The sequence below is a fragment of the Nomia melanderi genome, chromosome 12 (assembly GCF_051020985.1).
Source record: "Nomia melanderi isolate GNS246 chromosome 12, iyNomMela1, whole genome shotgun sequence".
NCBI lineage: Eukaryota > Metazoa > Arthropoda > Insecta > Hymenoptera > Halictidae > Nomia > Nomia melanderi.
The window spans coordinates 4,106,206-4,119,702 of record NC_135010.1 but is presented as its reverse complement, the minus strand read 5'-3'; the positions used below and the strand labels follow the sequence as shown (position 1 = coordinate 4,119,702).

The following is a 13,497-nucleotide window of genomic DNA, read 5'->3' as shown; positions in this document are numbered from 1 at the left end:
TCTTGGTCTATTCTATTCTAAATTTAAATACGTTTAACTATGCCAAAGTAAAAGTACATATATTCTCCAATCGTTAATTAATGATTTGAATTTTTGAAATTCAGTGGATTTAAAGATTTAATAAATTTTAGTAGCTTTGCTAATTTTATTTTAAATTTGATAGAATGCTTAGAATTATGGTAAACTATATCTACAGATTTTTCTTTGGTTCCAGTTTCTTTAAATTAAAATAAATCTATATATGCATCAAAATTCGAGGTTTATATTAACTCTTTGCCTTAAAATACCATACGATACTCATGAAGAAGATTTCGGGTAGTGTTTAGCAAACATAAATGTTATTCGATTCATTTGAGTGAAAATTAAATATGACTATTTTCTTATCGATTGTTATTCTGAAAAATACATTGCTTCTATTTTATTAAGTTGTCAACGACAAATTAATAACACAGCAAGGGGTTAATAAGTTAGAAGTCAATAAAAATGATTAAAGTAAATAATTTTTATTAATAATGATTAATAAACTATTAAATTAGTAAATAATTATAAATAATTTTCAAAGTAAATAATTAGTATCAATACTCAAATGAATAATTATCAGAGTTAAGAATCAATGGAATTAAATAATCATGACGATTACAATCGTCTACAAAAGTTATCATCACCGTTATTATTAATATTAACGAAAAGAAACTTTCAACGAAATAAACAGTTAAATAAACCACTAAATGGCATAAAAGTACACAATATAAGTAATAAACAGAAGAAGAACGAAGAGCTAAAGACCGACCTGAAACCAATCGAGTCACCTCCAGATCATGCAAGTGTTATCCTTGCTCGCGGTGATGACGGTGTCGCCATTGTATGAAAACGCACAGCTGAAAACATCGTCGGTGTGACCATCGAGTGTTTGCACGCAGCAGCCATTTTCCACGGACCACAATCTCGATGTTCTGTCCATAGACGAAGTCAGTAAATGTTGACCGTTCGGACTGAAACAGACTGAACTCATTCGTTGATCAGTGTCCCGCTGTTATCAAACGAACTATATATACCGTGAAGTACGTTTTGAAGTTGAATATCTATTTTGAATCAACGTTTAATCTTTTGCAGGTCATTAACCCCTTGCCCTACGATTTATTTCTTAACTATAATCGATGCAGGTACTTTATCGTAAATAATTTAAAGGTTAACGACTGACGATGAAAAATTATTGTTTAATTTATATTTTAAGGAATTACATAATGTTTAGTTTTGTCAAATTCAATTTAACATTTTCGTCACGAGTCTAACACGTTGTTACAGGAGAAGGGGTTAATATTACACTGTTTCAATTCAAAAGTACTATTAATGTAATAAAAGAGTATTAATAATATTAAATATATTAAATAATATTATTACGTCTGATACCATTACATGTAAATAACATTAAACAAACATATTGAAATGTTAATAATATTTCTGCATTTATATTTTTAATAGCACAGTGTATATTTCCTTTTCAAAAGAATATTATTCCTACCTTTGGACACCTCCTCGTTATGTCCCTCCATTACTGCCAGCTGCTGGAAATCGCTGGTCACATCCCAAACGCGTGCTGTTGCATCGCTGCTCGCGGTTGCCAACTTTTTCCCGTTGTTGTCGAAGGTCAGGTCCAGGACCTCGTCGTCGTGTCCCCGCAGAGTGGCCAGACAGGAATGCATCCTAGTATCCCAGACCTTTGCCGTCTTGTCCATAGACGACGACGCGATCAACGAGCAATCGAAATTGTAAATGCAATTGGATAGTTCGGATCGATGGCCGATCAATACGCTCACCCGTCTAAAGCAATAATAATATTAAAAAGGAAACTTCACTTGTAAACGCAATAATAAGAGTATATTTGTTAAAGCAATAATAACAGTGAAAAAGAGGCTTTACCTGTTAACCGAAAACGAAGAAATAACACATTTAACACTAAACGCATTGCTACTGGTCAAATGACCAGTTTCAAAACTTGATTTAACAAGTCCACGACCAGCGTCGTGACATATTATTTAGTGGGAAGTTGTTTAATTCAATTGTACAGTAATATCTCTAGTAATGCCATCATAATTATATTCATTGAAATGTAAATATGATTTTTAATGGTGGAAAAATCACTTTGTGAATAGGTTGATAAATAAAATAAAGTAACGCGAACAAATGATATTTAATATGTTGACGTAGATTAAAATTCTTTTGAATTCTTGTAATAAAAAAGAAGTTTCTAAAGTAGAAAATAAAGCAATAAATCTTTACATCTAAAAATATTTACATATATTATCTCATACTCGTGCTTGGTATAAATGCATAAAAACCCGCAGTATAGTAATAAATAAACCAGGAAGAAACAAATGGACTGTGTACTTTCATATAAATTAAAATTTGTTATAATAAGAATTTATTCGTTATCAATTTTACTTATAAAAAATAACAAATTATATAGTATTCTAATTTGTTCATTTCTGTATTATTAAAATAATTCGAGAATTATTAACTATTTATTCTCGTCTTGATTACTGACTTATTGGTTAAAAGCAGTGTGAATAATATATGATCATAGGATACTGTTACTATTAATAACGTAATCAATGAAGGAAATAAAAACTTTCACGAATGTATAAATAGTGTAAATAATGTATAATGTTAATTAATCGATCTTTATTTAATTTCAATTAAGAAATTAATATTCTCAGTTAGTTTAAACGTACGTAAAGATCCGAGTGTCCCAAATACTGACGGTGCCGTCGAAAGACGCCGTAATTACTTGATTGCCATTGTTATTGAAGCAGAGCGCGATTACTTCTGCTGTATGACCCTTCAACATCCCCTCTTCCTCACCTGTCGCACCGTCAAATGGAATGGAATGTTAATTACCAAGATTGAAATTATTCTTCGTATAGCATTTTAAATCATATATCATAAAATGCGTATTATAATTATTATTAAACTGCAGACTGTATGTATTTATAAACGTCTATTTAAAACTTAACTCCTTGCTGTATAATTTTCTTTTGTTACAAAGATTGTTTATCATTATACTAACAACAATTTGCAAGAAACGTAAAGAAATTTTTCATTTCATTGTAAGCACTGATTTACTATAAAGGTAATGAATTGTTCATAGAAAAATTATTTTTCACTTTAACCAACGCGCAATGAATAACATTGCTTTTTATTCAATTAATCTGGAAATCTTTATCACGAATCTGAGTTATAATTATACGGCAAAGAATTAATATAATAAGATATTTATTAAAGATTGGTTAGTTTTTCGTTTAACTTTGAATTTAACAGATCCTTTAACCTTTACTTTTAACAGCTAAGAAATTGTTGTATTTGGATTTTAAAATAAACTTGTTAATACGCGTCCACCATGTAGTAAATACTTAATAGACAACACTTAATACCTAAGTAAATTACCTGATTCATTATGGCAACAGAAGGAAAGATAAACAAAATGATTAAGAAGCTATATACATACATATATATACGTACATATACCTATAATAAATAACAAATTCTGTGTTACTTAAAAAATATAAATAATATATTACATTATTGTATTGTATTGTAAATCTGTAATTTTAAAGTATTCATTTTAAAAGATAAAAATTATTGTTTTCCGTATGCATTATTTCAAACTTTGTAAATTATATTATTCAATATTACTATACCGCTGTAATGGAAAATCTTTAACAGTTTTATTTGAATTATTTGTCAATGGAATTAGCAATGAACCATTTTCGTACTCCTTGTCTAATTATAACATACCTGTTGCCAGATGAAAAATTTTGGACATTGAATCCAAAGAACCAGTAGCAATTCTGTTTTGCGTGGGAGAAAATTTTGCAACAACTACCTCGGCATCGTGACCCCGCATTGTGGTCAAGCAATGTCCTGTTTGGGAGCACCAAACCCTCGCGGTTTTATCGAACGAGCTGGTGACAATTTTGTCCCTAGAAAACAGACGTCCAGATTCCTTCGGTTTTTAAATTGGAACAATCTTTTTACAAACACAAATTTCATTCGTAAAAAATTCAAATTTAACTAAAACTGTCCTCTATGTATTACTATTATATAAACTCATTCGATAGTTCCCGGTGCGATTAGCGTTAAACGAAGGCACATACTTGAATGGTTCACTTGCCAAATTGATTAACTCCATAAAACAAAACGGGGAGAAAAGTTATGCAATAACTATACAATGATTTTCAACATTTCCCTTTAAATAGAAAATTAAATAGTCATTATAGAACGTATTTTCTTTCATTATTACAGGTCTATCTTTAATCTAAAGAATATGTAAAATATGTAAAATAGTATAACTCGGAAGTAATTTTTATTATTACAAGTTTTGCATAGGCAATAGAATTTTTGTCATTTCGCGGTATCACATCCAATAATAAGGAAACTTATATTTAATATGAGAAGTCAAGAGCCAATGAAGCGTTTTAATGATAAAATCTTAAGAAATTCAAAAAGTGAAGTTAATCGATAAGGCAAGTGAGCCATTCACATTTGTATAGATTCAATTACAAACTATTTTAACACTAGAACTACCGAGCAGTTAAGTTGACTTTTCAAAATGTTTCTATAGAAACCCCAAGGGTGCATCTATCGAGACTTTGATCACTCATAACTTAGTTTATGTGTTATTAAAACAATTTCTTTAGAAATATTTTAAAGAAGTGTGTATTATATTTTCAATAATTGTAAAAGAAGAATTTAGGAATGAGTGATTTTGACCCATCTAGTAGTTCTAGTGTTAAAAGAATCATAAATTTTGTGCAAGAAAAATGACCAAGCGAAAAAATGCATGGGGTGTATGAGAAACGCTGAATCCGCGTTTCCGGTCGACGACGACATAAATGAACAGTAAGGGCTATGGTTAAACGAGACATACGAAGCTGGGTTGTTGAAGGACACGGCGTAGACCACACTCTTATGGCCTTCGAGAGTAAGAAGCTCCGCTCCACTGTCGATGTCCCAAACTTTACACGTTCGGTCGTAGCTGCCTGTGAGGCATCTGTCAAACAATTTCATTTGTCATAGCAGGTCGCTCAATTCTTACTGAAGTGACATTCAAATTAAATAATTTCTTCAAATTCTTTCACATCTGTTTTCGCTTTGTAAAAACGGCTTACTGTAAATAAATGACACCTTGCTATTCGTTTAAAAAATATGAAAGATGAATTCAATAATTGTTATTCTTTACTCTCTTCTAAACATATTTATTAACGTTTCATATTTTATTATGAAATACTTTTGCGTTTTAATTTCGATAGTGAAAGCGAAATCGATTTTAAAGTTATGTATTCGTAATATTAGAATTATCTAATTCTTTCTATTTTTTCAATCTTTTGAATTTATTAGATTGTACTTAATGTTTAACAATCTGTTACAAAATTGTAACGTAAATAAAATAATGTAAACCTATTAAAATGTAAACGTAAATAAATATATTTATTACATATTTATAATTATATTTTCTAAGTTATCTAGAATCGAGTAACACCAAATATGCATTAAATAAGTGATTTCAATAAGAAGTAAATAATTCGTAAGTAATATTAATATTAAAAAGGATACTTTTTCATCTTCTTTACAAACTAAACACTCAAAAAGTATTCGTCACAGTAAAACCAAGTTTTTAAATTTTCACACTAGAATTAAGTCCGAAATTAAATAATTTAAATTAGACTGCAATCTAAAGAAAATACATAATATTAAGTAACTATTTGACTGTAACATTCATCAATTTGCTAAATGTATTATAACCATTCAACATTTAGCTATCTATTAATCAGTAAAAAGATTAGTCGAAACCTATTTACAGCATAAAAGGTAATCGTTTGTTCTACATGTCTTTTTAACTCTTTGCATTCGTATATCGTGCTGAAGCTGACAACATCAACTCACTCTAAAATACGTACGTCGTGTTGGAAATTATTTTAAAAAGTACCACACTTTAAAAGATTACAAAAATTAAATCTTATTATAATAATAATAAATAAAATAAATATAAAACGTTGAATTCTACACCTGTAAATTACTTTCATTCATTTACTTAAAAATAAAGTTTACATCCAATAACATTGAAAATAAATCGAGTGTAAAGGGTGAAATCCTTAAATTCATTGGTGTAAGTAGGTTTCAACAATCTATTTCTGAATTATCCTGCAGATATAGGAGGTAATAGTTGCAGACAACGTAGAGCGCAATTTAAACTTAGAACCGTACACGAACAATCTTAATCGGGAGTACCTTTTACCTAGTTTATCGAACGCGATGTTCGTAAGGGGCAGAAGATGGGTCTGCAAGGTTTTGTATTTGTAGTAGCGCTTCGTGTTTGTGTCACAAACTTTGGCTTGTAGCTTCTGCAGTGTCTCCACTAACTGCTCCATTACACTTTCGGTTATAACAGGCTCGTCCGCTTTTATGCTCTCCGCTAATGCCCTTATGTCCGTTCTGCAAAACGACACGTCCACCTTTGCCTCCGAGTAATTATACACACGCTCGTAGTTATTCAAGACTACTCAAATTTCACTGTCTCGAATTTCAACATTTGAGTTGAAATCAAATTCTTAGTATCCTAACTTGGGCTTGGATAAAACCCTTTTTTTAAAATAATGCTGTCGGTGAATGTCGTTATGTAAAATTGTTGAGGAAACTTCGATGACATAGAAGGTTCTGATTTTCATTGAACTTTGTATTCCTGTTTTTCTTTAATTCTGTCAGGTAAAATAAATTCTATCCAATTTTATAATTTGAAAGATATTAAGAAAAATATTGGTTAAAAAGTATACATAATAAAAGATTGAATTATTCAATTGTCCAATTAAGAAGATTGATTCGCCTGCATTTTCTGCATAGAATATTGAAAAAATGGAAATTTTCGATTGACAATCAATAGTTCATCAATAAATAAAGACCTTTGTGAAAAACACGAATAAAATTCGTATCAAACCAACATTCATCTTTACAAATACCAAAAATGTCTATTACTTAAAATACTCCTTTAATAAATAAAATATGAATACAAATTTAATTACAAACTATTTTTTCGCCCTGATCTATAAATCTCCCTGACTTCATAATCCTCAAAGAGATCAATATTTAAATGAAATATATGTAATCATTAACATGAACTTAATACAGTACCAAATTTTCAAAGTTTCAGAAGAATATTAACATCCACAGTAGCCTTAACCCACATCAATTAACCAATTAACTGCGTTTGATGAGTATGCATGTCATATTAAAGCTTGAAATGGTACTAATTCTTTCAATGATGAATTCTTTATTTTTTCATATAAACATGTAATTTTTCTTTGTTTTGCTTTGGTTTTTATTAAAACATACTCCAAGCGTATTCGTCCTGCGTTTGACAAGTATATACTTCACTTTTCAATTTTATTGCGCGCAAAACGAGAGATTTTTCAAACTAAATCTCACAGTTAACAGGTTAACCCTTTGCCCTATGATTTTTTCCCAACTATGCTTCATACAAGTACTTTCACGTTAATAACTTATTAGAAAAAAGAAAAATTTGGCACTTTTACTTTAAACGTTAACGATCGATAATAGAAAAGAAACATTAGTTTACAGTTAAGGAAAGTACATAACATTTAGATTCGTTAAATTTAGTTTAAAATTTTCATGACGAATCTAACATGATATCATAGCGCGAGGGGTTAATACAAAAAAAGCAATTCAAATCAATCGTTCACATTAACGATTAACACTAGCTTTACGAAACGCGTCAGTTTGACATTGAATTGAATTTTATAAATATTATTTTGTAACCATTTACATCGGTTTCGATTGATGCAATTACACGGATACGTATATCAAATTATCTATTATCAAACCCCCAATCTCCAAAATCTAAATAAACGAACATCAATGTTTCTAGGGACAATAAAATAAACAATAAATGCCCGAAAATCTAGTGTTAATTCAAACAACCTCACTAACAAATCCTATCACTAACGTTTCAATGAAAGAACATAATCTCGCCAACTAAAAAGTATGCATTGTAAAATTAAATTACTCGGCCGTCATGTCGAGGAGATCGATTATCTTCGTCTTGACGTCACCACCCTGCGTGTACTCCAAGGCGAGACCTGCGAACCGACAAGAAGAACATTTCCCTCATATCCTCGTGTTAATTGCTCCGAAAAAATTCGAATCGGTCCGCGTGATACCCGGCGGGAAGTAACGAAGCAAAAACTTCAGCAGCTTCATGTTCGATGGTCCAATTACAGCACGGAGTTCGGCGTGCTTCAAACGGTGTAACAGCGAGCGACGGACGATTGCTACCGGCAAGAGAGGCTTGTCCACCGAATTTAATTATAAAACGTAATCGTCGCGAACCGCGCGAATCCCGATTCGCAGAGGTTCGTTTTATCCGCTATCAGTACAGCGTGTCCCTCATCCGCCGGTCAATCGTGTTCAACTGGCAACCGCCTCTATCGTGTAATTACCGAAACAGCCAAATCAACGTGTCGCACGCGTTACCAAGGAACGCTTGGTCGATTCTCAACCCTTTTGCCTGGCTGAAATTCTCGTTTACATTGGACGCGCGCCTCGCGATGCTCGAATTAGTATTCTACATTGATCTTTTCGTGATTACCGATTTCTGGGAGCTAACACTAGACATACCGCGACCGATCGAATGACCAGTTTTAAACTTTGATTTAAAATTTTGTATTTTCTTTCGGCTATTTAACTTTCTATTAATTCTTATATTGTCCGATTAATCAGTTTAGCAGTTTTTGTTTTTCCTTTTGTTTAACACGTTGCATGCCACGGGGGTCACCGGTGATTTACTCAAATTACTATAGTCCACTCAATTAAACAATGATTATTTTAAAACATTTGTATATTATAAATTATGCTACGTAATGCCATGATATTCAGATAGATGAACGTGCAGTAATATTAATGCAATTCAATCAAATGATATAATATTATATTCTTTCCATTCTGTATATTTTGCTCTATTAAATCATGCGGAATTCAAAATGTTAAGTTTCTACTAAAAAAATTACTCATCCAACTTGTTTACCATCGTTTTATAACTAATTATTTAGCTGGTTAGGGTGGATATAGTTATATGTAAAGTGCTGATATATTTAGTATTAAAGTAAAAGCACCAATAGTTGACCCCTTAAAAATGTTCTGCGTGAATAATAAAAAACGCTTGCACCTTTATTAAATAGAATAATTCAAAGAAAGAATTTCTTTCTGCACCCCCTAGTTTCAGAGATGTTGTGAAAAATATACTTTCAACCTTGAATTTTAATGTACGAATGCACGGTAGCGGTGGCCATACATGCGGAATCAGCTGACACGCAGCGTTAACGTGTGCCGGCGCAAAGTTGGCCACTTCCAAACAACGCTATTGCTCCGAAAAGTGTTATAGTGTCAAAACTCATACCAGGCTATTGAACTTAATCAACGCTGTTCAATTCGATAGGAGTTTCTATAGTAGTCAGAGGTTAATCCGTTTTGAACTAATGTCGAGGTAGATTCGAGATATAATTGCATTTTAAGTACAACCCTAGTAGTTTTCATCGTTATGAATAAGTTAGTAAGGCGATATGTTGAGTAACAGTAGAAATGAATGACTTTTTTAACACTTCTAGAATGGAATATTTCTTCTTATTGTCCTAATTAATAGATAATTACAATGTCGTGAGAGCAAGCAATAAAATGCTATAACTGAAGTTGTTAGACAAATTATTAATTAATATTTACCATAAATATTAAATTAAATGTTAACCAATAATTTTATAAAATTCGTTTATATTTTATATTAATATTTGATAAAACCATATCAACATTATTAAATGATATTGTAAAATATATGAATATTAATATTAAATACAAGTATTTTATCAGCCTGTTTACATTTCACGCGGAAATAAATGAAATCATTTACGTTTTCTTATACGTCCCTATCAATTACCAAAAATCAATACATGAAATGAACATACAAATTAATACACCATCGGTTCAAGTTTGTTTCAACCACTTTCTACGAGCGTCAGTGAACATCAATCTCATTCGGTTTGCTTGGATCTGCTTTCATCCGCTATAATCCGCTTATACTAATTTTTTTTTTTTTTCATTTCACTTCACTTGGAACTGCTCGGGCACTCTTGAATTCATCTAGACCTGATCCAGGGAGGTACAGGAGGCATATGAGCACCTGTACGCCCTTGGTAGCACTCAAACGAACCGGACTGGGGTAGATTGAAGAGGTTTGAAGCGGACCTCGACGATTCCGGGCGGATTAAAACGGATTAAAACAGACCGGAGCTGATCGAAGCAGATCCGAGCGGATTGAATCTGAACGGGGCAGATCTGGAGTGAACCGTAGCGGACTGGAGTGGTCCAGAGTTGCAGCGGATCAGGGCTGACATAAAGCGGACCGAAGTGGACTGAAACGGGCCTGAGCATTGAGTCCATGAGAGTAAAATCAATGGAAATAAAAATTTTTGTTTAATAATTGGAATATTTACTGAACCATATTATTGATATGTAACTAATTACTCTTTGTTGATCCTAAAAAAATGATAAAAAGTGATTTATGCGGTTGCTGTTATCATCAATTCATTATTTATTGACGAGATAAATAATGATAAGATAAATATAGATAAAATTATTCAAGAACAATTGTTGATTATTAGTTTTGCTTATAAAGAAATTGCAGGGTTTTATACAGCCGTGGAAAATATTGAAATCTTTAAAAAGAAATTACAATAAAAGAAGAAATAATTTATTTAATTTTAACTATTTCATATTTATAAAATTGTAAATTAGCGTAGTGGTTTCATTGTTATTATTTATTTGAATATAATCGAGTATTTTTTTATATAATAGTTAAACGATAAACTTACGCCATCTAATAGAGAAACTATAATACCACTCGGCAAATAATTTGAGCGTTGAGTCCTAGATGATGCAACAAGTCTTTTCAGCCACATGTGTCCTTCCGAGTAAAAAATATAAATTTACATTATAAAAGCGTTACCAGTTATTATTGTATATACACGCAAAATTATTAGGGAATATAATAAACGATTGGATCCTATTACAAAAACATATTTAATCGTAATTTTTCTCGTATTGTTTATTAGTAAAGCGCGTTACACGGATTAGTCAGCTGTTCATTGACTCCAATCGAGTCGTTGTCATAGCTACCACATAAGCAGGATACTTCATTTAATAATAAAGTGTTTATATTTATTAAACAATTTTAAATATATCCATATATTTGATTGAAATATGAGTCCAACACAAAAGTAATAATTGAACGGATATTGAACGTAACCTTGTATGATTTAAAAAGAATTTTAAATATACTATTACCGAAATAATGTCGGTAGATCATAATGAAAAATATATTTTTGAGGCTGAGTGGTACGATAAAATAGCTGGTATCTTAAAGAATTTTTATTTGTTCTACTACCCATATGACAATACAGTTGAGCTGGTATGTGATTTCTAATTTTTTAGTTCGAATAATTTAAAGATAAAGGTATACTATTGATTTAAATTTTAGTTTGATATAAAAGCAAGAAAAACATTTCTACGAAGAACAACATGCGAGGGCATACAAGCAAAGGATTTTTACGTTGGTGCAATCGTAACAATATTTTCGCGAAATATAAAAATAACAGATTATGCGGATTGTGCTACACGAACAAAATTGCAAATGAAAATGCAAAAGTATTTTTGCTATCTTGGATATTGATAGAAGATATTATTGACTTTTATAATACAGAAAGTATTATATTTTTTAGAACATTTGCAATGGTAAAGTCAGATGCTCTTGACTATTTGGGAGAAATATTGAAACGGACAGTCTCCTGTGATTTTCATATTGCAAACATTAAAATGGTTAGACTGACTCAGGAAGAAGCATCAAAGTTTTGTGAAGGGAGAGACAATACAGACACAGCGTAATATATAAGTTTATTCTCGCACATACTTTTCATTTTTTAAATGCAGATTCTATTTTCTATGTTTTTTAATTAGGTACGTTGTAAATTATCTTATCTCAGGTCCTATTGTAGCTTTAGAATTATTGGGCGACCATGCAATCACACGTTGGCTTGAGTTAATTGGACCAGAAGATACTGAAGAAGCTCGTACTAAAGCTCCAAACTCGCTCAGAGCTTGTTATGGAAAAGATACTGTACACAATGCCTTACATGGTTCTTTGAATGAAGAAAATGCAGAAAAAGTTTGTATTATTTTTCAATATTATTGGAAAGTTATGTGAATAATATTTTTTCATTATATTTTTAGGAATTAAAATTGTTTTTTCCTGATTCAAAAGGCAGAAATAAAGGACCAGCAAATACAGCTACTTTGAAAGATTGCACTTGCTGCATTATTAAACCACATGCTGTTCAAGCTAAATTAACTGGTATGTAAAAGTACATTTTTAAGCAGAGAATATTTTAAGACTGTTTTATATTGTTCTTTATTTCTTACTGGTACAGGAGACATTGTCGACGACATTCAGAAAGCTGGTTACACAATTTCTGCTATACAACAATTTAATGTTAATCCATTTGACGCAGAAGAATTTTTAGAAGTATACAAGGGTGTCCTTCCTGACTTTGGGGTTTGTATATCTGAGATAGATTACAAAAATATTTCATTTCAGGAAAATTGATAACAAGTTCGATTTCAGGCCATGGTAGGCGAGTTACAATCTGGACCGTGTATTGTTATGGAGTTAAAACACAAAGATGAAAAGTTTGATGTGCAGGGAGAATTCAGAAAATGGTGTGGCCCTATGGATCCAGTAAGTACATGTATCTTATCATTTTATCTATGATATTAATAGTAGTATTTTCTACAGGACATGGCACGACAAGTAAGACCAAACACTCTTCGAGCAAAGTATGGGAAGACAAAAGTCCAGAATGCTCTACATTGCTCTGATTTACCTGAAGATGGAAGTTTAGAGGTAATAATGTTTGTTTCTACATATATAATGCAATGAAACATTATCTGAACAAATAAATTAATTTTTTATAGGTCGAATATTTTTTCAAGATTCTTGATTACAGTTAAATACAAGAAGGACCAACGAAAAATACCACCAGTTGCCTTAGATAAGACATATTAATTCTACATTTATATAAATTAATTATTTATGATAAGATCGAAGTTAAATGTTATTTCCACTTTTTGTAATAAAAAATATTTATTTAATTGTTTTGTTTCAATTATTTAAAATTTCTTATGAGTAATTAAAAGAAGGGGATGTTTTGCGTCAATATATTCTACATATGTAAATGAATTGAAGTGGATTCAGAAAGTTCAATCACATCTGTACGAGTTAGAAGCCTTAAGCCGGCTAATGCTGATTGGAGTGAATTCAGGCGTTCTGGAGCGAATTAGAGAAAGTTGGAGAAGATAAATCTAAATTGATAAAAACTGGAGCAC

The 13,497-nt window shown here is 31.2% G+C and overlaps 2 protein-coding genes across 2 annotated transcripts; one reads left to right on the top strand and one right to left on the bottom strand.

Annotated features, from left to right (window-relative positions):
• Positions 1 to 747: 747 nt before the first annotated feature.
• Positions 748 to 8,468, bottom strand: LOC116426244 (uncharacterized). The gene is made up of 8 exons (XM_031974931.2): positions 8,232 to 8,468; positions 8,078 to 8,150; positions 6,289 to 6,492; positions 4,928 to 5,050; positions 3,796 to 3,980; positions 2,733 to 2,862; positions 1,523 to 1,821; positions 748 to 1,002 (listed from the first exon to the last, which is right to left on the bottom strand). The coding sequence occupies exons 1-8, from the start codon at positions 8,269 to 8,271 to the stop codon at positions 806 to 808; spliced, it is 1,251 nt and encodes a 416-aa protein (XP_031830791.1). The 5' UTR covers positions 8,272 to 8,468; the 3' UTR covers positions 748 to 805.
• Positions 8,469 to 11,021: 2,553 nt separating this feature from the next.
• On the top strand, positions 11,022 to 13,247 carry nmdyn-D7 (nucleoside diphosphate kinase homolog 7). The gene is made up of 9 exons (XM_031974824.2): positions 11,022 to 11,527; positions 11,597 to 11,763; positions 11,838 to 11,996; positions 12,073 to 12,280; positions 12,346 to 12,466; positions 12,543 to 12,667; positions 12,737 to 12,850; positions 12,908 to 13,015; positions 13,087 to 13,247. Exons 1-9 carry the CDS (start codon positions 11,411 to 11,413, stop codon positions 13,120 to 13,122), a joined length of 1,155 nt encoding a protein of 384 aa, XP_031830684.1. The 5' UTR covers positions 11,022 to 11,410; the 3' UTR covers positions 13,123 to 13,247.
• Positions 13,248 to 13,497: the final 250 nt, after the last annotated feature.

Coding starts and splice junctions, on each gene's coding strand:
- LOC116426244 (XM_031974931.2), bottom strand. CDS start 8,271: ATGAAGCTGCTGAAGTTTTTGCTTCGTTACTTCCCGCCGG. Junction 8,151..8,231: donor GCTTCGTTACTTCCCGCCGG/GTATCACGCGGA, acceptor GTCGGTTCGCAG/GTCTCGCCTTGGAGTACACG. Junction 6,493..8,077: donor CTCCTCGACATGACGGCCGA/GTAATTTAATTT, acceptor GTCGTTTTGCAG/AACGGACATAAGGGCATTAG.
- nmdyn-D7 (XM_031974824.2), top strand. CDS start 11,411: ATGTCGGTAGATCATAATGAAAAATATATTTTTGAGGCTGAGTGGTAC. Junction 11,528..11,596: donor ATGACAATACAGTTGAGCTG/GTATGTGATTTC, acceptor TTTAAATTTTAG/TTTGATATAAAAGCAAGAAA. Junction 11,764..11,837: donor TTGCAAATGAAAATGCAAAA/GTATTTTTGCTA, acceptor TATATTTTTTAG/AACATTTGCAATGGTAAAGT.